At 42.1% G+C, this 25,558-nt stretch overlaps 2 protein-coding genes across 3 annotated transcripts in view; both read left to right on the top strand.

Annotated features, from left to right (window-relative positions):
* The window catches only part of NMNAT1 (nicotinamide nucleotide adenylyltransferase 1), a 37,966-nt gene extending 31,181 nt beyond the window's left edge, over positions 1-6,785 (top strand). For both annotated transcript variants that reach the window (XM_069078687.1, XM_069078688.1), the window contains exons 3-5: positions 846-1,029; positions 3,234-3,376; positions 3,639-6,785. In XM_069078687.1, coding sequence (XP_068934788.1) covers positions 846-1,029; positions 3,234-3,376; positions 3,639-4,027 — 716 coding nt within the window. In that variant the 3' untranslated portion in view covers positions 4,028-6,785. The remainder of the gene's footprint in view (positions 1-845; positions 1,030-3,233; positions 3,377-3,638) is intronic.
* Positions 6,786-12,948: 6,163 nt separating this feature from the next.
* RBP7 (retinol binding protein 7) overlaps positions 12,949-25,558 on the top strand; it is a 13,772-nt gene continuing 1,162 nt past the window's right edge. The window contains exons 1-3 of the mRNA XM_069079356.1: positions 12,949-13,139; positions 24,717-24,895; positions 24,994-25,095. Coding sequence (XP_068935457.1) covers positions 13,067-13,139; positions 24,717-24,895; positions 24,994-25,095 — 354 coding nt within the window. The 5' untranslated portion in view covers positions 12,949-13,066. The remainder of the gene's footprint in view (positions 13,140-24,716; positions 24,896-24,993; positions 25,096-25,558) is intronic.

Raw genomic sequence — 25,558 nt, 5'->3', positions numbered from 1 at the left:
TGTGTGTGTGTGTGTGTGTGTGTGTGTGTGTGTGTGTGTGTGTGTGACACATGGCTCTGGCAGAGGGGCTTCTAACTGCAGGAGAAGGACTTCCCTAAGGAGATGTGTGGGATGGGTGTCTGACCATTCTCGGGGCACAGGGGAGTCAGGTCATCACTTCAGTGACAGCTACAGTCAGATTCCTGAGCTCTAGCAAGAGCCGCAGGAAGTCTCAGCAGCTTTGCAGCATCAGAGGGTGGTGCTGGAGAAGGACAGTAGTTTTGTGGGCAGAAGAAGGTCCTGAATTCAGCTCCCAGCAGCTCATGGCATGGCCTTAGGCCAACCATTCTGCTCTGTGACGTAACTGGGATGGAGGGACTGAGATGGTCTCTGAGCCCTCTTCTGCTCTGTCTTAGGGACTCCTTTCATTCTCGGGTCTTTTATGCTGCTCAAACAGACTTCTGTCACTAAGTTCAGAGGCTGCAGTTTAAAGAAGATTGTTCATTATGCCTGCTTCCTTGAAAGATTCCTTTATGAGCGTGTATGAGTACTCCCTTCACCACTACAGATTGCAGCCCTTCCACAGCTTAAAGGACAGTTTGTGGCTCGCTCCAGGGATGAATTTCCATGTGCCTTAGCTAGGTTTTTTGTGTCAGACACATGGTTTGTCACTGGGCTCTGACTTGGAGCCTTTCCACCTTGGTAAGCTTTGCCAGTGCTTGAACCCAGCCAACATGGCAGAGCTCTGGTGCCCAGGATGACCTGATCCATGCCATACTATTGGTGTGGCAGAATTTTTGCCAATAAAATACTTGCACTACATGAAAAAAATTTTAACTCCTCTTCATTCTAACTCTGTTACCTAGGAGAATATAATGTTATAAAAGGCATCATTTCTCCTGTTGGTGATGCATATAAGAAGAAAGGCCTCATCAGTGCCCACCATCGAGTTGTGATGGCAGAGCTTGCCATCCAGGCCTCCAAATGGCTGGAGGTAGATACCTGGGAGAGTCTTCATAAGGAGTGGGTAGAGACAGCCAAAGTTCTCAGGTGTGTACATTCAGAGACCTCACCCAGCTCCCCCGGGACCCCTCACAGGCCCAGTCCACGGGGCTCTGCGGCTAGTGTATCCTCCGTGTCTGCTCCAGGCCAGCACATCCCATTTCAGTGTATGGTTCATCTTCATTGTTCCGAAGAAGTTTCAGAATGTGGCCTTTGCAGCATCTCCCAAGGACCACAACTCCCTCCCCACACTGGGGGGGAGGTTCACACTTCTTTCCATAGCTACACAATCTGTTGTCGTTGCTGTTTTCTGTTTCACCTATAAATGTCCACGAGCAACTTGTTCAAAGGCTTTCTACTCTACCCTTCTTCCACCCAGAAGGGCTGTCTTCACCTAAAGAAAGATGATTTTTTTCCTATTTTTATCTCCCCTCTTCCTGCAGCTTAGGCCCTTTGGCAGAGAGGCCTCCTACCTCCTGCCTCCCTGTCTTTGGATGAAAGCATTTGGGGCACATGCTGCTTCTTCTTTCCTCCGACAGAGCCCCTGTCCTGCTTTTGGGTCCCAGACTTCATGTTTTTGGCCCCTAGGCTTGTCATCTCTGTCCTCTCAGTGTCCACCAGCCCCCTGAGCTTTTGGATAGCCAAACGCTCTCTGTCCCCTCCACAGAATCCTCATCCAGGGCTGTAGAGTGAGCATGTACGTTTGCTACAATGGCTATGATAGCTTTTGTTTTTATGTTGCCTTAACTTCTGAATGTGTGCCCTAGCCTCTCCTTCTTGTTGAACTATCCCTTGTAACAAAGTCAAAGAGAGAGAGGGAGGGAGAGCTGAGCAAAACTCCCCCTTGGAGCAGCCAGTCACACGGTACAGAACAGAAATTTGCAGGGCAAGTTCATTGATTTAAACAGTTTTTTTCTTTTTTTATTATGAATGTGATAAATTTAAAGAAACACAAACATCCTTATGCAAAGTTAGAAAATAAAAGATTGTATATGAAACTATGAATCTCTCAGTTTTTAAAAAGTATATGCTAAAGTTCCCAGCAGTTCCAGCAAGGTCCTGATTTTCTTTGCTGCTTTTGAAACTTCCTTCTACTCCCTTCCAAGTATTTTAATCCCTTTTGATTTTAACTTCAGCTGCAAGTCGATTCAAGTCAACAGGCATCTAATTTTTTTCAGAATTTATTTATTTTTAGTTTTCAGCATCCATTTCTACAAGATTTTGAGTTCCAAATTTTCTCCCCATCCCTCCCTTCCCCCTTTCTTGTAGGGCAAGATGGATTTCTATACCCCATTGCCTGTATATCTTATTTCCCAGGTGCATGTAACAACAATTTTTTAACATTTGTTTTTAAGACTTTGAGTTTCAGATTCTCTCCCTTCTTCCCTCCTCACCCACCCCCACTGGGAAGACAAGCAATTCAATATAGGTTACACATGTGTAGTTATGCAAAATGTTTCCATAGTAGTCATATTATGAAAGACTAACTATATTTCCCTCCATCCTATTCCACCTCCCACCCCTGTTGATTTTCTCCTTTGTCCCTGTCCCTTTTCAAAAGTTCAGCAGACATTTATTAAGCACCTACTATGTGCCAAGTGGGAATTCAAAGAAAGACACACAATCCTTGCCTTTGGGGAGCTCCCAGTCTAATGGGGGAGACAGCATGTAAATGACAGACAAGATATAGCTCAGGTAAATTGGAGATGAGCACCGAGGGGAGGCCAGGAGAGGGAGGTGCAGATCCTGGAGGTGGGTGGGGAGGAAGGTGACTTGGTCACACCTGTACTTTATGCAAATGACTTGGATAGTAGCACAGAGCAGGGACTGGAGTGGGCACAGAGATCCGCCAGAGGCTGTGCTTTTAAAAATACCCAGCCTCCTGCCCATTCTCCCTCCTCCCATATGTTTTACATACCAGCTCCATGCTGGGTCATGGGGCCATGAACAGGCATCACCTTGGGAGCGCATCTTTTTGCACAGCCTTCCTGCCCCATTCTGCATCCTGACATTCAGGTAGTACAAGGCTGAGTTGGGGGAGGAAGGTTTTGTCACTGGCATCATCTTTGACTCTGCTGCTAGGGATGAGATAGAATAACAGTTGTTAGATTTCCAGCAATGATTAGGTATATAAGATGTTCCAGGAGCCATGGTAAAGAGGTACGCAGCCTTTCACCTGGGGCCTGCTGGGGAGGAGAGGAGACAGCATTTCTGTCTGAGTGTCCATAGGACTTCCCTCATTCTCTTTACAGGTACCATAAACAGAAATTGGAAGCTCGGAGCAATGAGCATAGCATGCTGGACTCTGCTTCCCCAGCACTTCCTGGAGGGAAGAGGAAGAGGGCTGGAAATAGCCAAGATCTTGGTGAAAATAAAGCAGCACCACAAAAAAAGGGTTAGTGCATTGGCTGGGCCTTCCAGCTTCCAAAGGCCGGAGCACCCAGAGCAATTTCCTTTATCCTGTTAGGCTTAATAGAGAGGGTGGAGAAGGGCATACATAGGTGTGTGGGGAGGGCTGGAAGTGCTTGGTGTGAGAGGTAAACCAAATCCATGTTTCCAACTGCTGTTTGAGAAACTAAAGAAAGATCTTTGCTGAGGTAGGAGACAATAGAGACATTCCTACTGAAAAAAAAACATTCTTTTGTTCTTTTCCCCAGATCCACCACAGTTGAAGTTGCTGTGTGGGGCAGATTTTCTGGAGTCTTTTGGTGTCCCCAACTTGTGGAAGCCAGAGGATATTGCCACCATTGTGGGAAATTATGGGCTTGTGTGTATCACCCGGTCTGGAAATAATGCTGAAAAATTTATCTATGAGTCAGATATTCTTTGGAAACACAGAAACAACATTCACCTGGTGCATGAATGGATTACCAATGACATCTCGTCCACAAAGATTCGGCGGGCTCTAAGGAGAGGCCAGAGCATCCGCTACCTGGTGCCAGAGCCTGTCCTGCAATACATCGACAAGCACAACCTGTACAGCTCAGAGAGCGAGGACAGGAACTCAGGCTGCGTCCTTGCCCCTTTGCTGAAAGCCAAGCAGTAGCCGGCTGTGGCTGTCCTTCAGGACTGCCTCCCCTGAGGTGAAGTGGCCTGGGTTTTAGCTTAGAGGATCTTGTTTCATAAACAAGAGTTAAAAGTTAGAATATAATAAAAATCACAAGTTTTGCTTTTTTATCTGAAGTTTACCTTGGCTTATGGTGAATGACATAGTTTGAGATACTTTTTTAACTGGAGTGTACTTTGCCTGAGCCATGATTTTACCTCTTCCACGGATCCATCTAGCAGCCCCAGTACATTTCATCAGGAAGGAAGCTCTCCAGCCTCAGGATGAGATATTCCAAAGCCCAATAAACAGAATAAGGCACATGCCATGTTTGCTGCAATTAAAAAGCTGAACTTGGGGTCTGGTTTGACTATTCCAGCCAAGGAAAAGCAAACCATTGCTTTGTTGAAAACCCCTCTGTTTTCAGTAGCCTGCATTAGTCCAGAGTGACTCAAGAACAGGATTTTTAAAACACTACTTTAAAAAAAGTTTCATTGAACATCCGCAGCCATGCAAAAAACATAACTGGAGATCGTGTTGAATTAACACGGGTAGGAGGCTGGACCTGGGGTGAGGAAGACATGAGTTTGAGTCATGTCTGTGATCATTGCTGGCCATGTGATTGATCCTGGACAGAAGCCCTGCCTTATGCAGCCACTCTTTTTTTTTTTTGTCTTTTTGGAGGGGCAGTTGGGGTTAAATGACTTGCCCAAGGTCACACAGCTAGTTTCTTGTGTTAAGTGTCTGAGGCTGGATTTGAACTCAGGTCCTCCTGACTCCAGGGCCGGTGCTGTACTCACTGTGCCACCTAGCTTCCCCCCTCCAGGCACTCTTTAAGGCTCGATGCCTGTGTGTGTCAGGGAGAGGAGCTTGCACACTTGCAGTGTCTGATGTGCATTAAACATAGATCTGAATGAGGAAAATAGTTACCATACTTGCTAGCATTTATATAGCACTTTAAGGTTTGCAGAGCTCTACAAACATTACCTCACTTAATCTTCAGATCACCCCTGTAAGGTAATTGATATTATTAATTCTGTTTTATAGAGAGAGAAACGGAGTCAGGCTTACCCAGGTTAGTTGACTTACCCAGGGTCACACAGCTAGTATGTATATCTGAGACAGGATTTGAACTCAGGTCTTCCTGACTCTAGGCCCAGCACTTCATTCACTGTACCATTTAGCTATCTCAAAAGGATTTAACTTAATTAGGATTAATGTTCCTAATATATCCTAGGGATAATATTTATGATAGCAGCCTTATGAGTTTGGTGATGTGCCTTGGCCATCCCTAATTTCCTGTTGATAGCCCAGGAATTTATTTGAGCTGCACTTGGCTTTCTTTCTTTTTTTTTTAATCAATTGATAGCTTTTATTTTCACATCACTTACATTTCCTTTGTATTCCTGCAGCATTCTGTTTTCTTATGTTTTATTTTTCTCATTGGAATTTGAAAAAGTCAAATTATTGTCATTAATGCTATTGTTCATAAAATAATGAAGTCAAAGGTTGTTGTCCTGGATCTGAGCTCATATTTTGTTCAAAAAACACTAGCATATTTTGGGGGTTGTTAGAGATGAAAACTCAGTAAGTCCCAAAAAGTCATTAAAGGAAGAAAGGAAATAGCTTTTTATGGCACAGTCTTGGTATTTCCTAGCTGTGGTTTCCAGCTATGATGGAACTTAAAGGAATAGAGTTCAAGTTTCCTAAAAAAACATCCTGGGATCATGAGCTTTTTTTGCACTTTCAGGCTGGTCTGAACTTGAAACAAAGATGGGAAATGAAGGTGCTTAAGCTAGACCCTTTAATTACCTCCTCCTTCTCAAAAACTACAAGTGTGTGTGTGTAACCTATTGACCAGGTCTGGGGGCCTCAGGACACCCACCTACTTCTTGGTCTGGTAGACTGAGTCACTACAGTAATGTTCTTGCCTTAGCCCCCATCACACTAGTGAAGAATGAATCGTGCCTGCCAGTACGTTGGGGAGCTTTGACCAAGAAGAGGCAGGAGCTGTCCAGTCATAACCTCTAATTTTCTGCCCTGAGAAGAAATGCACTCCATCATTTGGGAGTCAGATGAGACACAGAAGCAGAACACTGATGCTTGCAACTTTTTCTCCACCCCCTCTCCCCCCATCTCTTCTCAACTACAAGGTCACAGTGGAGCAAAAATTCTGTTACAAAGATCTTAGAAGAAAATTCTGCCATCTCACACAGTACCCGATGGAAAACCCTGAATGTGTGTCAACCTTGGGACTGTGTGAAGCATGTATGACCTCTTCAAAAGATTTAGGCAGGCTGGAATTACCTTGATATTGTGAGGTTTTTAGAACATCAGCGCACACTGTATGCCAGGGACATTAGCCAAGCTCATTATCTCAGGATGTTGCTAACTTGCATGGCAGAGCCTTGAGTATCCTCAAGGACTGAGTTTCCCATCTGAATAATGGAGATTGTAACAATTATGTCCCTATGGCAATGAGTATTAATGAATGTCACAAGTTCATTTAGGGAGAGGGAGAAAATCTTTTTTTTACAAAATTATATCGAAGGACGGAGTAGAAACAAATGTGAATTTTTGTGAGGATCTGTTTTTCATAATGCTGGATTGTTGATTTGTTTTTTCATAATTGTGTAATTCAGATTGGGATAAACTGAGTTGTCTTGTATCAGAAGAGTTTTCATATGCACATCATTTACTCATGTAATTGGCAATTTTGAATACAAACTTGAATAAACTGAATTCTATTTTATTAAAATTTTGAGAAGATTAGAAAAATGATTTGGGCTTTGTCACCTCCCACCTTCTGCCATCCCCCATTGGGTAAGATTCATTTACCTTCCCAACCCCTGCCCCTCCTTTCCACAAGAACAAACAAAAGACCCCGCGGACTTTCGGAATCACTTCTCAAAACACTGCAAAGCTTTTTGTGTCACAGAGTAGGCTTCTTGAAAATATTTCTCATAATCCTGTTAAATCCAAATCTGGCCCCATTCTCATGCGTGTTCCAGAAATCGTGAACCTGTAGCATTCATCTCCTCCACCTGTCACTGATGCCACCCAATGCAGAAGCATGGATAATTAATTTTCATTTCTGAAATAGCAATTTCTTTTTGCTGTTGCCTCCCAAAAGGGAAATGTTATTAAAGAATGGCTTCCCAGATCTGGAAAATGTCACCCACTTTTCTATGGGTGCCCTAAGAAGACCCTTTAAAGTTTAAACGATGCCTCTGTCGGTGCCACCTTGAGATTAGAAGCGGTATGGTAAAGTAGTAGGAGCCCTGGCCCTAGCCATGTGCCCTCTGAACCCAAGCTTCCTCCTCTGTAAGAGATGGATGGATAACAACTGGATGTCGTCAGGTCCTTTGGCCACTTGGGATACTCAGTGTTTCAGTGATTCAAACTTTGCCATGTGAATGTAAGCTCCAGGCTCTAATCATTCATTGCTCCAAAGAACAGCAAAACGCTAATAATTATACTGAATGGCTAAATTGACATATTACACATCCAGGATAGAGACTGAACATCATTTCAGTCAACCTCCTTAGAGGTTTTAGAACAACCTCCTTAGTACGTAGGTTGAATTAGACCAGGCAGATGCCCATAGAGGCAGCCTAATGAATCCTTTGCTGCCTTGTTGGCATTGGGCTCCAAGTGCCTTCAGGCACAGAGAGTGGCCAAGCCTTACCTGAGTCCAGCAAGAGTTCCAGTAAGACTGCTTAGCAGTGTATGATAGGGTCTATTCAGGTCATGGGAAAGCAAGAGCTCTGATAGGAATGTGGCCAGGATCCCCTTCTTTCTCCAGAGAGAGGTTTTGGACCGCGTAGAAGGTATACCTGAACTGCAGAGGAGTAAAAGTTTCCTAACCTCACTGAACCTTTCTAAGCCTCAGTTTCCTTATCTGTAAAATGGGGATAATAACGTCTATCCTACTTACCTCAAAAGGTGGCTGTTGCCCAAATGAGCACTTTGCAAACTTCAGAGAATTTAATACAACCCTGTAAGCAAGTCCAATTTTGCTTCAGGGTAATGGGGTATAGTTCAGAGAGTGAGGAAATGTGCCAGGATTAGAAATCAGAGGACCAGTTTGAATCCCTGCCAGTTATTATCTCTGTGACCTTGGACAAATCACTTGCCCTCTCTGGGCCTCTGTTTCCCTATCTGTAAAATGAAGGCGTTTGGATTGGATGGCCTCTGAGGTCCCTTCTGGCTCCAGATCTGTGGTTCATGTTATTTCTCCAACTGTACACTACTCGAGTTGGCCACAAGCTACTCAGCTGAAACTACTACTTATATCTGTAGTCGTTCATGTTCTGGCCAAGTTTTGGAACAATAGGGCAGGGAAAGGAAGTACGTGCAATCCCTCAACATCCTTTTAGCATGGTCATCAAGGATCAAAATAAGCCCAAGTGTCCCAAAAATCTGGTCAGAGTTCATGGTTCTTTATACTTTAAACAATTGAGTAAGGTCCAATTCCAGTACTTTGAACCCAACAGACCTTACATTCAAGGAATGAATCTCTAGTTAACTAGAGAGCTAATAGCCTTTCTTTAAGGATTATATGATGTTACTCAGGGCTCTTGAAAATAAAAACCTCATTAGAAAAATGTTCATCTATTCCCCACCCCACTCCTCCCTAAAAACAATATACTAAAATTCAACAAACATTTAGGCACTGTGCTAGGCTCTACGTCTGCTGCCCTTACATTCAACTGGGTCACACAACATAGATTTATATATAAATTCTAACGGGGGAAATATTGAGGGGACAGGAAAAGCCTTCTGGAGGAGGTGGTATCTCCTACAGGAGCTGTGCTTCGAAGGATGCCAACTTAAAATTTAGTGTGATGCATTGGAAGGGTCACTGAGACTAGGAGTTTGAGCCCTGACTGCCGCTAACTAGCTATGTGACCTTGGATAAATCACTTTGTATCCTATGACCCCTAATTTCCTCATCTGTAAAATAACGGGGTTGGACTCAATGGGCTTTAAGGTCCCTTCCCAGTCTAAAATGTATCAAAGTCAGAGAAAACAGTTAGCTAAAAGGAAAGGCATTTCCAAAAACAATATAAGAAAAATAGTAACAAAATATCTCTCGCATAGATAAATTCTTCTACAAAGATGCCCAGCCTGAGAAATAAGAGTAAACACACAGAGGTCACACATGTCAGGAACACACGTGGCAAAGGCCAGGGGAGGGGTGTACACTTGGGGAACATATGTGACTAAAGCATGGAGAAGGGCAACTCATGCTTCTGATCCTACAGGGGTGCCAATGTCTTCACACTGCTCCTACTAACCCTGTTCCCTGGTCTCCACCAGATTCTGCTGCATTGAGAGTGACTGAATGCTACTTCCCCTGCTCCACAGCTAGCTTCTAGCTCAGCTGAAATCAAGGTCATTTTTTTTTTTTAACAGTGTGAGCATTCATACCCCAACAACAGGCAAATATTTGATGTCAGGGCTTCATATGATACTCTGTAAGTGTTCTAGACTTAGAAAGTGATGGTGGGTATATTAATATTGCAAATTGAACTTAAAAGTGTATCCCCCTCTCCCACTGAGATGTGGTTCTTAAATATTTAAAAGCATGCACCTGCCTGAAGTCCTTAGCTAGAGTATTGCTATATTCTCTTAGAAAGATCAGTAACCCTTATCTGGCCTTGGCACCGTGTTAGATTCTTCTAAGGAACCATGTGGACTGTCTTCTTCCTTCTTCAATGAGCAAGATGAATCAGGAAATCTTTCTGTAGAAGATCCAGTGTCTAAACTCAGGAACTTTTGAATTTGGAGTTATCCATTAGGCAGCCAAAGTCCCTGGGGTCCCTTGCAGCTCAAGATATATGAGTCCTTGCGCTCAAGGAGCTCACAGTCTAATAGGAAAAACAAGATGCAATCAGAACTATGTACGAACAGGCTATATACAGAATAAATTGAATGATCTTAGAGGGAAGGCACTGGAATCAAAGGGGATTGGGAAAGGCTTCCTATAGATGAGATTTTATCTGGGATTTAAAGGAAGCCAGAGGAGCCTTTATCTTCTGTTTATCTTCTGTGCTATATGGACTAAGTCAGGGCAGAGATAACACTAGTAATACTTGTATTGAGAGTAAATTCATTTGAGTAGAGATGGGGGAAGGAGACAATTGACATGGGGACAAAACAACCTTGGGTTGTTACACTGGGAGAGAACATGTCCTCTAATGATTCTAACCTTTTCCCCAATGGTAATAATGGAGCAAAGGAAGCCTGAAGAGAGAGGTGGAAACCCAGGGACAGTTGTGGCAACATGGGTTAGTGGAGAACTTTAGGATGAGGTGGGGGCAGCTCCCAGAAAGAAGCTTGCCTTTTGCCCATATTGGCACCCTGGGACAAAGCCCCATTGCCTAGTGTTAGTTAATTCTCTGAACAGGAGTTTCTAAAATCAAGCAAACATTATCTGCATTTACTCAGTGAGTATTTCAGTTTGTATACATAGAGATCAATGTATAGCAACACCTAGACAAACAACACTTTAAAAGGCATGCATTTATTATTTAGTCACTGGGTATTGGGTAATCCATTTCCAAATGCATAAGTCATTATGTACTCACTGGATCGGAAGAAAATTAGTAATTAAGTTGTATCTTTCCATTACTAAGACTTTGTGATTTATGTGTATATATATATATATATATATACATACACACAATACACATATACATATATATTACATATACATATGTATGTATTATATATACACCTATGCATATGTGTGTATATATATACACGTGTATTTATATATGTGAAACCACCACCCCTAGATGTTTAAGCCTTACAATGAGCAGAATGAGAAGACATCTTCTCTTTGATTTCTAAGATAAAAATGACAACGAACTTTTATTGTTAAAACAGTATGAGAAAGGATGAAATGGAGCAGGGGTCAGGGTGTCTGTGAATAGGAGCAGAGAATATAAATGTAGGTTCTATTTCACATAATTTAAAACTGAGGTTCCTTTTCCCAGAATCCCAGGGTTGAATGGTCCCTCAGAGACCATCTAGTGCTCATTCAAAAGACAATGGCCAGCTAGAACCTCGCCCTTTTCTTCTGGCTGACTCTTTTCTGCCTGGTGACATCCTGGAGAGAGAAAAGAGACAAAGCAGAAAGGGCTTTGGACCCTTGTCATCTGAGGTCAAAATGTAAGTCATGAATCTGGGTCTTGGTTCTCTGCCTTGCATTTGTTCTTTCATTTTAGGTGAAGGAGAGTGAAAGCTACAACCTAGAGAGTTTCAAAAAGTCAGAAGAGTGAGTCACTAGGACATCTCAGAGCAGAGTTCATGCCTGGATGTGAACTTGGTAGGACCAATGCTATATCGAAACTGCATTTAATCTGAATACACTTTCCCCAGAGACTGAGGTGGTATAAGAGAGAGTATGAGGGGTGGCTAGGTGGCGCAGTGAATAGAGCACTGGCCCTGGAGTCAGGAGGACCTGAGTTCAAATTTGACCTCAGACACTTAACACAAAAACTAGCCATGTGACCTTGGGCAAGTCACTTAACCCCAATTGCCCTCCAAGAAAAATACAGAAACAAGAAAAGAGAGAGTATGACCCTGAGGTGTTGGGGAGAAATGTTTGTACATATTCTGTTTTTGCTCTTTCTTAGAAGTGAATATTCCTTTTTTTTTTTTTTTAAAGCTTGTTTCTGTTAATCGACTAAATGGAACTGTGCCACTGGTCCCTACAGCTAACAGTGATTGGACTAGTGACACAAGTTGATAACATTACAGAAAGATACCCCTAACCCCACAGGGAATACCCCTAAAACCTTTATGGGGATATGTGTCAGTTTCTGTCTGGGAGAATGAGGCTAGAACAATTGTTACACAAGATTTCAGAAAGTCTTTCACTGAACAATCAAAGAACCTAACATGAGACTTTGCACATAGTAGGACCTCAATAAATCAAAAGCCACACCCTAAAGGAACTCTGTCCTGATTCCCCTAAGTTGTTAGTTCCCTCCCTATGGAAATTGTCTTGTGTTTTCTTGTTCATGTGCATGTTGTTTTTATAGAATAAATAGAATCTAGCCTCCCAATATAGACTATAAGCATGTTGTTTTTACAGAATGAATAGAATGTAACCTCCCAATATAGACTATAAGCTCCCTGAAGGCAGAAATGATTTTTTTTCTTTGCATCCCTAGGGTCTAACACCATGCCTGGTACAAAGATATTTAGTCAATCCTTGTTGAATGAATTGCAAATGAGTGTCCCCATGTAAGATATGTGTATGTATATATGGATTATACATACATACATACATGAATGACTCAGCTAAGTGTAAAAAATGTACAGCTTACATGGCATGGTAGATCTCGCTGGAATTTGTCTGGCTTCTAGCTAAAGCAGACTGAGATTTTCTTCCCGAGAGGGGGAGCAGAAGAGCAGGGGCTGGGTGCTTGCTCCTTCCCTCATGTATCTCCAAGAGGAATATCAGACACCCACCTGCGCTTCTGATGGAAGCAGAGGAGATTGGAACCAGGCTCCTCAGATTCAGAATCCAACGGAAGCGACAATGGAGACCGTCTAGTTTATTTCTCTCGTTTTATATACGGATGAGGACACTATTGCTCAGAAAGGTGAAGGGATTATTTGCCTAAAACCCGTATGTACCAAAAGGGAGCTGCAAATCTAGGGCTCCTGATAACTGTGTTCCTTTCAGACATTACCGCGGACCCTAAGCTGGCTTCCAGAGGAAGCCAGGGAGAAGTGGTCTTAACTCCCAGGGCACCCAGACTCTTTCTCCATGCCCTCCTGAGTTACTACACTTACAGCTAAGTTGAACTTTCCTCCCCTTTGCTCTCGCCAGTTCCAACTTTCTTCCACCGCGCCCACCTGCTCCCAGGGGCTCCCAGTCAATGTTCCGCCCTCCCTGGAACGCCCCCGCCGCCATACCTCCCATGTAGGGCTGAACCACTGGCAGCACACGCTGCCGGTGTCGTTCAGTTCGCTGATACACTCGCGCTCGGCCAGCTGGCTCCGCTCTGCTCCCCAGCCATGCCTGTGGACCTCAGTGGCACCTGGAACATGGTCAGCAATGAAAACTTCGAAGGCTACATGCTGGCTCTAGGTAGGGGAGTGAGGGGAGAAATGTGCTCTAGATGGGAGCGGGGGCAGCCTGGGAGTGCTGGCTGGAGAGCTCCGTACCTCATTTGGCTTACCCTCTGACCCTGGTGCTAACCTTGCCAAGTCTCAGGGGCAAGGGGATGGATGACCTCGTTCCTGCTTGCCCTCTCTCTCTCTCTCTCTCTCTCTCTCTCTCTCTCTCTCTCTCTCTGTCTCTCTCTCTCTCTCTCTCTCTCTCTCTCTCTCTCTCTCTCTCTCTCTGTCTCTCTCTCTGTCTCTCTCTCCCTTCCCCCTCTCTCTTTCCATCCCTCCCCATCCTTCTGCCTCTGTCTCACTGTCTGCCTCTGTCTCTCTCTCTTTCTCTCTTTCTCTCCTTCCCTAGCGGGATGGGGCCCAGGAAGGTTTGTCCCTTATAATAGGACTCGAGTTTTTAAAAGCCAGGAAGGAGCCAGTCTCCTCTACTTTAGACAAATAATGTGCCCTTTAAGCAGAGGGGAAAGTAGCCCACAAAGAATGCATCAGCTTAAGTGAGAGCTGGCCCCCCCTTCCACCCAAGGCTTTCAGAGAACTTAAGTGAGAAGCCTCTGGCCCTCCTGATGTTTCCCATGCTACTGTTAGAAATCTGCCCTTCTGTGCTCTGGGCTAGGAACGGACTTGACATCTGTGCTTTAGCCCTTATCTAAATTTCAGAGGGCTTAGGAAAACATTCACAAGGGATCTGGGTCCAGAGTGAAATGAAGTATCTATCTATCCATCCATCCATCCATCCATCCATCCATCCATCCATCCATCCATCCATCCATCCATCCATCCATCCATCCATCCATCCATCTATCTATCTATCTATCTATCTATCTATCTATCTATCTATCTATCTATCTATCTGTCTGTCTGTCTGTCTAGAATCTACATTCTAGATAAAATCTACATTCTAGATAAATGGATGAGATGCAGTATGCTACAGTGGAAAGAGCCCCAGCTCTAAAATCTCAGATTCTAAGTTCAAGTTTTCTCCCTGATGTTTATATATTACTTATCTGACCTTGGGTAAGACACCTAACCAGTTTTTTCATAAAAGGTGGGGATTTTGATAGGAAGGTCTGTGAGGACTCTTTCAGTTCTCCATCTCTGATCCTGAGTCAGGGCACACACATACAGACACACACACACACACACACACACACACACACACACACACACACACACCCCTTGGAATCCCACTCCCTCTTTGTCTCTGGGTTTTGACAATTACCTCTCTTGATGACTTTTTTTTGTCTTTTTATTGGGGGTGTGGGGAAGCAATTGGGGTTAAGTGACTTGCCCAAGGTCACACAGCTAGTAAGTGTCAAGTGTCTGAGGCTGTATTTGAACTCAGGTCCTTCCTGACTCCAGGGCTGGTGTTCTATTCACTTTGACACCTAGCTACCCCTCTTGATGACTCTTTAGGAAAATACTGGAGTTGACTTTTTAATCTCATTTGAGTCCAATACAACAAGCCTTTATTATGCTCCTATTTTGTGTCAGAAACTGTACCTGTTTCTGGGTCAAAGAAAGACGAACTAATGAAAATTCCTGCCCTCTAGAAGTTTATAGTCTTGTCAGATCATTCAAGTTCTAAAATAGAAAAAAAAGTTCATCATTCTGTTGCTTTAGGGTAAAGCTTTTAAAATGGTATTTTATTTACTTTCTGATTGTGAAATAGATAGGAGTCTTCTGACCACTTGTTAATTTCTCAAATAACTTCTTGAATCAGTTTCTAAATGAAATGTGGATGAGCACATTGCTTCTGTTACTATAGTAAATCTACGTCTTTCCTACGCTTAGCCTAATTTAGTTTTTGTCTGCTGTTAAAGAGCTGATGAATTAATATACAGAAAGAGATTGTGTCCTTCTCCCACTCCCACTCTCTCCACAAACCCTTTTCTCCCACGCTGTGAAGAAGAAATGAACATAAATGCCTTAGCTACCTGGAAGCCAAAAGTCTAATACTGGTTCTGACAGACTCACTAATGTGTAATCTTATTTCCTCTTTCTTTCCCTTGACCTTTTTAAAAAATGAAGTTAAGACATTTCTCTAAGGGCAAGAAAGAGTCCTGATTTTAGACTTTCTTTGTCATGAAATGTGAGATTATTAAAATTGTTCTTCCTGTGGAGTCTCTGGCTCCCCCCTAGCTTTTTGTACAGATGGTGAAGCTTTAAAAATCAGGTGAAGCTTTTTAGTTTTGCTTGGCTACCAAAACTTGTTGTTCAGAAATAATATTTTTTTTTCTTTTTGGAGGGCAATTGAGGTTAAGTAACTTGCCCAAGGTTACACGGCTAGTTTTTTTGTGTGGGTGTTAAGTGTCTGAGGCCAGAACCAAACTTGGGTCCTCCTGACTCTGGGGCCAGAGCTTTACTCATTGTGACACCTAGCTGCCCCCAGAAATAATATTAGGGGCAGTAGGTGGCACAGTGAATAGAGCACTGGCCCTGGAATCAGGAGGGCAGGAGTTCAAATATGGCCTTACTTGAAACACTTACTAACTGTGTGACCTTGGGCTAGTCACTTAACACCAATTGCCTTGCCTTCCCTCCTCCAAAAAGAAAAAAAAAGAAAGAATTTTGGCATAAAATATATCACAGGGTAAGAACACAGCTATGGGATACCTATTAGTAAACTGTGGAAGGAGAACTGTCTTTGTCTAAGCTCTGGAACACATTTTGAAGGTGGGTGAAAGTGGGTGAAAAAGAAGAAAATCTAAATTCTGTAATAGATTGATTTCATTTCTTGAGTAGGGAGAGTCATTTGCCTGTTGCCCAAACTGTCTGACTCCTATACTCTCCCTGCTATTTTTCTAAGCTTCTACAGAAAATTAGGTGACTTGCCCAAGATCCCACAGCTAGAAAGTGTATGGGGGCAGATTTTACTTCAGATCCAACACACTACCCACTGCATCACTGACTGGTTATTGTCCTTCATTCTTGAAGAGGACAAAAATGACATCACTCTGCTAAAGTCAAGTTTCAATGTGTCCAACTGTGACTGATCAAATCAATACGAGCTCGGAATGCTCTACCATGGTAGACAAATAGTTTGTGTGAACATTTGGGGTGGATTCTCCAAATTTGCACATCCTGCATTTCCTTTGTGCTATCTCAATTCTGCTTTGCTCAAAGAACACAGCACCTTCTCTGATGTGGGCATGCCGTGCTGGGCAGTCCTGTGCCAGGGACTCCCATGTCACACAATCGTGTCCTTGTATCACTTCTTCTGACCACCATGTGAACACTTGCCTTGTGTGCGTTCTCCATAAAATAGGCAAGTGTACGTTTTGCCTTCAAACAACGTGGCCAGCCAATCTGAGTCACGCTCTCTGAAGCAGAGTTTGAATGCTTGGCAGTTTAGTTCGAGTAAGGACGTTAGTGTCTGGTACTTTACTCTGCCAGGTGATCTTCAGAATCTTTCTAAGACAGTTAGCACCACTGAGCTACCTAGGGAATGATTCCAAGTATTTGAATGCTTCCAAAAGGTTTCCCAGCTTGTCGATATGTTCTGAAATCCAGTGCCCTTGGTTGATAGAGCCCTGGACCAGGAAGCCGGAAGACCTAGGTTCATATCCCAGATAGCCTTGTTGAACAGCTCTGTAACCTTGGGAAAGTCCAATATCTTCTCAGTTCTCATTTTTCCATCAGTAAAATGAAGAAAATAATTAGTCACCAGCAATATCTGCCTCACTGAACTGTAGTGAGGTTCAAATAAGATAATGCGTGTAAAACACTTTGCAAATTTCAAAGTGCTGTGTATAAATGTCAGTTCTTTGGCTGGGTTACAAAGTGGTATTTTGGAGATTCTCACTCAATGCCTCCACTTCCCAATCCTCTAGAAATGAGTCCAACCTCTTTGGCTTAAGGTGGCAGCTAGGGGGCGCCATAGTGCACAGAGTGCTGGACCTGGAGTGACCCTGGCTCTCAGTTTTCTCATCTGTAAAACAGGCGTAATAACAGCACCTATCTCCCAGGGTTGTTGTGAGTATTGAAGAGGTTACTTTTCAAGTCCTTTGCAAACCTTAAAGCACCCTGGCTCCCCATCTTGCTCTTTAATTTCTCTTAGCTTAGATTCCCCTCTTTGAGCCAGGCAGCTCTGTTCCCTATTCCCTAAAATATCTCTCCTTAATTCTGGTCTCAGTACCTCTACTGGGGCTCTGGTTTGGGGTCCAGGGCCATGATTTCATTGGCTTGAGGAACTTCCAGAAAATGGAAACTCCATCTGCTGATGCATATGAGCCATTCCTCAGCAAGTGGAAAAGGGATTTGCTCAGGATCATCCTGGCAGGATTTGAACCCAGGCCTTCCTGGTTCCCAAGTCTGACAATCTCTCCACTGTGCCATGCTATTTCTCTGTGCTGTTACCTGCTTGAATTCCACAATACCACTAATCTCTTTCTGTCCCTACTTATGGACCTTAACCCAGTTAGCCGTAGTGACCCCCTTCTTTCCTCTAACCTCCTAAAAATAAATAGTGCTTTCTGTCCATACCACTCATACCACTTAAGCATGTGCTGTTACTAGATAGTTCAGTGTAGGTGGGTATGTGAATATGTGTGACTTGGGATCAAGAAGACCTGAATTAAAATCCAGCCTCAGACTTGTACTAGTTGTGTGACCCTGGGCAAGTCACTTAACCCCGGTCTGCCTCAGTTTGCTCAACTATAAAATGGGGATAATAATAGCTCCCAGAGTTCTTGTAAGGATCAAATGAAATATTTGAAAAAACAAACAAAAGCGCACTTAGCACTGTGCCTGATATATAGTGGGCACTATATAAATACTTATTCTCTTGCCTACAAGCATGATATTACTGACCCTCCCTTGTTCGTGGGACTTGCATATGGGCTCCATGTCCCAACCCCCAGCACCTCCACTTAGGGATTGCAGGAATGTGTTTTCCATCTCTTTTAAAGGGATTAAGACATCTTCCTGCATACCTACGAGCTGTGATTATAAACCACACCCATCAAGGATTTGACAACCACTGGATTTTTGTTGGCTATGATTGAACACAGGACACAGATGACAATGTGAGGGATGGTGGTGGGTAAACCCAATCAGAATGGTCAATAGCATAAAAAAGGACTAGAAGCTTTGGCTGCAGCTGGAGATCAGACCTCTGTTTGTCTCTTGTTCCTCAAACTAAGCAAGAAGCACAGTGGGGCTGGTTACAAGCTAACCAGCATTTCAAAGCGCCACCATCCATATCCCATCAGAATCCTGGAGGGCGCGGCTCAGTCCTGCACACGGCACTTAAGTCACACGCGGTGCAAATGTTATGTTTTTCTTCCCACTCTGTCTTTCTATAAGTGTTCAGAGCCAAGTGCAAAGAGGCATCGCCAGACTGGTAAATTCTGGGCTAACACCTGCTTGAATATCTGGTCTCCGTTAGATCAAAGCTTACAATGTAGCCAGTGAGGCAAAATTAACAAAGATCACTGTATGAGCTGTACGCTCCTAGGGCTCGCCACCTGGCTGGTCCAACACGCTAGCCACTGTGCCACCTAGGGGCCAAATAAAGCTAATTAAAGTAGTATCATAACTAACAGCTGAGGAAAGGCAATAAAACAGACCTGGATAGTACCTCGTTATATTTGAACAGATTTATGTCTTTTACTGCATACCTATGAGAAAAATATTTTATGCTTTGAAAAAAAGATTTAGGTATATTTTTAAAGTATATAGACTTGACTGATATGTGTGTGAGGGGAGGGGTTCTGAATTTTTTTTCAAAAAAATCTTTCTTACAAGACATATCTTGCTAAGTAGGAAAGGAGGGCAAGGTAAGAAGCATTTATTAAGCTCGTACTATGTGTTACGCACTATACTAAGGGATATGTATATGTACATATACATATATGTGTATGTATATATATATGAATATATATATTTATAGCACCTTATTTTTCAAATATATCTTTCCCCCATATGTGTGTATATATGTAAATATATGTGTGTGTTTGTGTGTATATATATATATATGAATATATATCTTTTATAGTACCTTAATTTCCAAATATATCTCTCCCCTGTATTTGTGTGTATAATACATATATGTATGTATATGTATATATACACATATTGATGGGGGTATGTATATACTTTCATATGCATATACATGTGATTTAATTGATAACATTGCTTGCATTCTCAATGGGTGAGGAGGGGCTAGAAGGACAAAGAGAAGTTGGAACTCAAAATGTTAAAAAATTAATGTTGAGGGGGTGAAGCCAAGATGACTGAAAAAAGGCAGGGACGAGCCTGAACCATCCCCCAAACCACTCTGAACACCTTTAAATAATGCAATAATACAATTCCTGAAGGAGCAGAACCCACAAAAGAATGGGGTGAAACAATTTTCTAGGCCAAGACAACTTAGAAAGTGGTCAGGAAAGGCCTATCACACTTGGGTGAGAGTGGAGCACAGGCCACACCAACATAGACCAACCCCAGCAAACCAGGAGCAGACCCTGGGAGTGACTGAATCAGCAGCTGCCCACACCAACATAGACCAACCCCAGCAAACCAGGAGCAGACCCTGGGAGTGACTGAATCAGCAGCTGCAGTGGCTGCCTCTGGAGTTCTCAGCCCGCAGACAGTAAGGGGGTCTAACAGCTGGTCAGAAGGAGATTACAGGGGTCTCTTTGCTAGCACTAAGGCAGGACTCTGTTGCATTGCCCATACTTGGATCCAGATCACAGTCCTGGGTGTCAGTCGCAAGGCAAAGAGGAGCACTGCCATAGCAGAGTTTGTGGCTATGGGGGAACAGGGACCCTGGTCACAATTCCAAGGCAGAAGAGTGCTTGTGGTCACTCACAGATCAGATCACAGGCCAGGAGAGTAGTGAACACATCTCCTTAGATTATACCACCTTGGAGAACTAAAAACCTACAGACAGCCTGAGCTAACTCTGAAAACAGCTGCACAAAAGTCCTGTAGTTTGGGATAGTGCCCCCTCCACCCTAGAAGCAGAGTCCTCCTTTAACAAAGAGTTAAAAGTCAAGTAATAGACTGAAAAATGAGCAAACAAAAGGAAACAATTCTGACTATAGAAAGTTACTATGGTGGCAAGGAAGATCAAAATACACTTTCAGAAGAAGACAGCAAAGTTAAAACTTCTACATCAAAAGCCTCAAAGAAAAATATAAATTTGTCTCAGGCCATGGTAGAACTCAAAAAGGATTTTAAAAATCAAATAAAAGAGGTAGAAAAAAATGGGAAGAGAAATGAGTGTGATGCAATAAAATCATGAAAAAAGAGTCAACAGCTTGGCAAAGGAGACAAAAAAGTACTGAAGAAAATAACACCAGGGCAGCTAGGTGGTGCAGTGAGTAAAGCACCGGCCCCAGAGTCAGGAGGACCTGGGTTCAGATCAGGCCTCAGACACTTAACACACAAAAAAACTAGCTGTGTAACCTTGGGCAAGTTACTTAACACCAGTTGCCCTCTAAAAGGCAAAAAAAGAAAAGAAAAGAAAAGAACACCTTAAAAAACAGAATAGGCCAAATGGTAAAAGAAGTACAAAAATCCAATAAAGAAAGGAATGCTTTGAAAGGCAGAATTGGCCAATGGGAAAAGATATACAAAAATTCAAGAGAACCCTTTCAAAATCAGAATTGGCTAAATGGAAAAAGAGGCACAAAAATTCACTGAAGAGAATAATTTCTTAAAAATTAGAATTAAACAAGTGGAAGCTAATAACCTTATGAGACATCAAGAAACAATTAAACAAAACCAAAATAATGAAAAAAAATAGAAGACAATGTGAAATATAGCATTGGAAAAACAACTGACCTGGAAAATAGGTCCAGGAGAAATTATTTAAGACTTATTGGGCTTTCTGAAAACCACGATAAAAAAAGACCCTAGATATTATCTTTCAAGAAATTATCAAGGAAAACTGTCCTGATATTCTAGAACTAGAGGGTAAAATAGAAATTGAAAGAGTCTACAAATTACCTCCTAAAAGAGATCCCAAAATGAAAACTCCCAGGAATATTATAGCCAAATTCCAAAGCTTGCAGATCAAAGAGAAAATATTGCAAGCAGCCAGAAAGAAACAATTCAGGACAGCTAGGTACAGTGAATAGAGCACTGGCCTTGGAGTCAGGAGGACCTGAATTCAAATCTGGCCTCAGACACTTAACACTTACTAGCCATGTGACCTAGGGCAAGTCACTTAACCCTTATTGCCCTACCTTCTCCCTTCCAAATAGAAAAAAAAAAGAAAGAAACAATTCAAGTGGAGCCACAGTCAAGATAATACAAGATTTAGCAGCTTCTACATTAAAGGATCAGAGGGCTTGACATATGATATTCTGGAGGGCATGGGAGTTGGGATTACAACTAAGAATTGCCTACCCAGCAAAACTGAGTATAATGTTTTAGGGGAAAAAATGGATATTCAGTGAAATAGAGAACTTTCAAGCATTCCTGATGAAAAGACCAGAGCCAAATAGAAAATTTGACTTTCAAATACAAGACTCAAGAGAAGCATAAAAAGGTAAACAGGAATGGGAAATGATAAGGTATTTAATAAGGCTAAACTATTTACATTCCTATGTGGGAAGATGATACTTGGAACCCATAAAAACTTTCTCATTATTAGGGCAGTTAGAAGGAGTTATAGACAGAGGGCACAGATGCTAGTTGAATATGATGGAATGATATCTTTAAAAAATAAAATTAAGGGATGGAAAAGGAATATATTTGGAGAAAGGGAAAGAGAGAGGAATGGGGTAAATTATATTATATAAAAGAGGCAAGAAAGAGCTTTTACAATGGAGGCAGAAATGAGGGAGATGGTGAGGAATGTTTGAACCTTACTCTCATCAGAATTGACTCAAAAAAGGAATAACATACACACTTAATTGGGTATAGAAATCTATCTTACCCTACATGAAAGTAGGAGGAAAAAGGGATGAGAGAAGGCGGGGGGGGGGGGGGGTGGAACAGAGTACTCCTAGAACAGCTGACTATGGATTGGGGGAGGCAGTAGTCAGAAGCAAAACACTTTTGAGAAGGAACAGGGTGAAGGGAGAGAGAGAAAATTATAAACAAGAGGAAAATACGATGGAGGGAAACACAATTAGCAATCATAACTGAAAAAATTTTTGAAGCAAATTTCTCTGATAATGGTCTCATCTCTCAAATATGTAGAGAAATGAGTCAAATTTATAAAAAGTGAGAGCCATTCTCCGATTGATAAATGATCAAAAAATATGAACAATCAGTTTTCATATGAAGTAATCAAAGCTATCTATAGCCATATGGGAAAAAATGCTGTAAATAGCTACTGATTGAGAAATGCAAATTAAAATGATTTTGAGGTACTACCTCACACCTATTAAAATTAGCTAACAGGATAGAAAAGGAACATGATTAATGTTGGAGGAAATGTGGGAAAATTGAAACATTTATGCACTATTGGTGGACTTGTGACCTGATTCAACCATTATGTAGAGCAATTTGGAACTATCCCTAAAGGCCTAAAAAACTATACATAACCTTTGACCTAGCAATACTACTTCTAGGTCTGTATCCCAAAAAAGATTAAAAAAAAATAAAAAGTAAAAGGATCTATATTTAGCAGCTCTTTTCTAGTGGCAAAGAATTGGAAATTGAGGCATGCCCATCAACTGGGGAATGACTGAGCAAGTTGTGGTATATGATTGTGATGGAATATTATTGTGCCATAAAAAATGATAAGCAGGAAGTCACTTAACACTGATTGCCTCCAAAAACAAACAAACAAAAAAAACAAAACCAAAACTGTGAAATTACAGAGATCAAGCTCAGTCTCATAGAAGAAAGAAGAAAAATGCACCCTTCCCCTACCCTCCCTATGCAGAGGGGTGAAGGTCTCTGGGTATACTTGGTTGTATTCTTGGTCTTGTCTTGTTAATCTTTTACTTTTTTTCTTCTTTTTTATACAAATTTATTTATTTACTTTTAGTTTACAACATTCAGTTCCACAATCCCTTGAGTTCCGAATTTTCTCCCCCTCCCTTTCCTTCCCCCTCACCTCCATGGCAGCATGCAATCCCATACAGGTTCTAAAAATACCTTCACAGTAAACATTAGTCAAGTTGTAAAGAAGATTTATAACCAATGGAATGAACAAGAAAGAAGGAACAAAACAAAAGAGAGAGAGAGCAAGTGGTTTGCTTCTATCTGCATTCAGACTCTGCAGTTCTTTCTCTGGATGTGGATAGCTTTTTCCATCATGAGTCTTTTGGAGTTGTCTTATAATCTTGCATTGCTGAGAGGAGCCCAGACTATCAAAGTCAGTAATCACAGATACCATGTGTCTGTAATTGTGTACAAGGTTCTCCTGGTTCTGCTCTCCTCACTCAGTATCTTACTTTTTTTTTTTTGAGAAAATCAGGGTTAAGTGACTTGTCCAGAGTCACACAGATGGCAGAGGTTGGACTTGAACTCAGGTCTTTCTGATTTCAGGGTTGTACTCTATTCACTGTGCCACCTAGCTGCCCCTTGCTAATCTCTTTTAAAAATTTTTTTTGGTTATAAGAGTTGACTCTCTGGGGAGAAAATGATTATATATGGAAGTGAGGGTGATGTGAAAACAAAAATCAATAAAAATTACCAAGTGAATTTATATTAACAAACAACAAAAGTCAAGCATATTAGTCATATCTCAAGAGATGTCTGTTCTCTCTGTCCTTCCAGATGACAATGAGTTAACATATGGAAAGTGCTTCACAATTCTTAAAGTGTTGTATAAGTGCTAGTCCTAATGACGATGATGACTGAGAATGGTGATGATGATGATGATGATGGTGGTGGTGGTGGTGGTGGTGGTATGATGATGACAGATAATGATGATGATGGTGGTGGTGGTGGTGGTGATTGGATAAAGTTTCTTTTCAAAATGTAATCACAGCTCCCCTGGTTCCAAGAGATCTATTTGGTAGGGGAAATGCCAGATTCCTTTATCTACCATTCAAAACATTTCCTGAGCTCTTCCTTTATGGCAGAATTTACTTAACCTGGGGTCTATGAGATTGTTTTAAAAAGTATTTTGATAACTATATTTTAATAGAATTGATTTCCTTTGGAATCCTTTATACAAAGTGTTCCAAAAGTCTTGATGCATGCTGCACCAAGACTTTTGGGACACACTGCCCTTTTATCCTATGCATTTAGAAAGAAGATTCTGAGAAGGGGTCCATAGGCTTCACCAGACTACCCAACAGACCTGGGACACACTAAAAAAGATGAAGTACCTCTGCTCTTTAGCCTTGTCCGGATTCTTTATCCATTTATTATTACTTGCTTTCCCTTAGATGAACCCTTCTTTTTATTTAACAATTCATTTTTCTCCCAGTTACATGTAAAAACAATTTTAATCAGATGACATCTTGACAGAGGTGAGACCTGAAATTTTCCAGGAGCGTCTGGTATTGGCCACCAATTGCCCTCACTTTCTTGGGGGTGAATACCATAGCCTGTTTTTGAGTCAGCTGCCAAACTATTACCTGCCTTCAAATCAGCCAAAATTGACTATTGAGATTTTTCTTCATGTATTTTCAAGGCATCGACTTTGCTACACGGAAGATAGCAAAGGTGGTGAAGCCACAGAAAGTGATCAAGCAAAACGGTGACAGCTTCGCTATCCATACACTCAGCACCTTCCGGAACTACCTTATCCAGTTTAGAGTTGGAGAAGAATTTGATGAGGATACCAAAGGCCTAGATAACAGAAAATGCAAGGTAAGGGTGGAGAAAGTCAGTGCTGTCTGACACTCGAGAACTCTTCGGCTTAGAAACGTGCCTCCTCAACTTAAACCTCATCCTTTCTCTTACTACAGAGTTTGGTCACATGGGACAATGATAGACTCACCTGTGTCCAGAAGGGGGAAAAGGCAAACCGAGGTTGGACCCACTGGATTGAAGGGGACGAATTACATCTGGTATTTGTGAATTACTTGTTTCCTTTTGCTGTAAGATAGTTTCTCAAGCTGAGGTCCATGAACCGCCCTCCACCCCCCCCCCCCACATCTCCCAAGAGGTTATGAATGGATTTCAGGGGACTCATCAATTTGCATGGAAAAATCACATTTATTTTCACTAACTTTGGGTTTCCTTTGTAATCCTGTGTCTTTTTTCTTTTCTTTTTTGGAGGCAATTGGGTTAAGTGACTTGCCCAGGGTCACAAATCTAGAAGACTGTCTGAGGCTGAATTTGAACTGAAGTCCTCCTGACTCCAGGGCCAGTACTGTATCCACTGTGCCATAATCCTATGTCTTTTATTTTATGTATTTAAAAACATGATTCTGAGAAGGGATTTATAGGTTTCACCAGACTGCCTGCCTGAGGGGTCCATGGTACACACACACACACACACACACACACACACACACACACACACACACA

This window comes from Petaurus breviceps, unplaced genomic scaffold (genome assembly GCF_028583685.1).
Source record: "Petaurus breviceps papuanus isolate PSGF00001 unplaced genomic scaffold, PetGlider_PUasm1.0 91041, whole genome shotgun sequence".
Taxonomy (NCBI): Eukaryota; Metazoa; Chordata; class Mammalia; order Diprotodontia; family Petauridae; genus Petaurus; species Petaurus breviceps.
The sequence above is the reverse complement of the archived record's forward strand: the minus strand, read 5'-3'. Positions and strand labels throughout refer to the sequence as shown.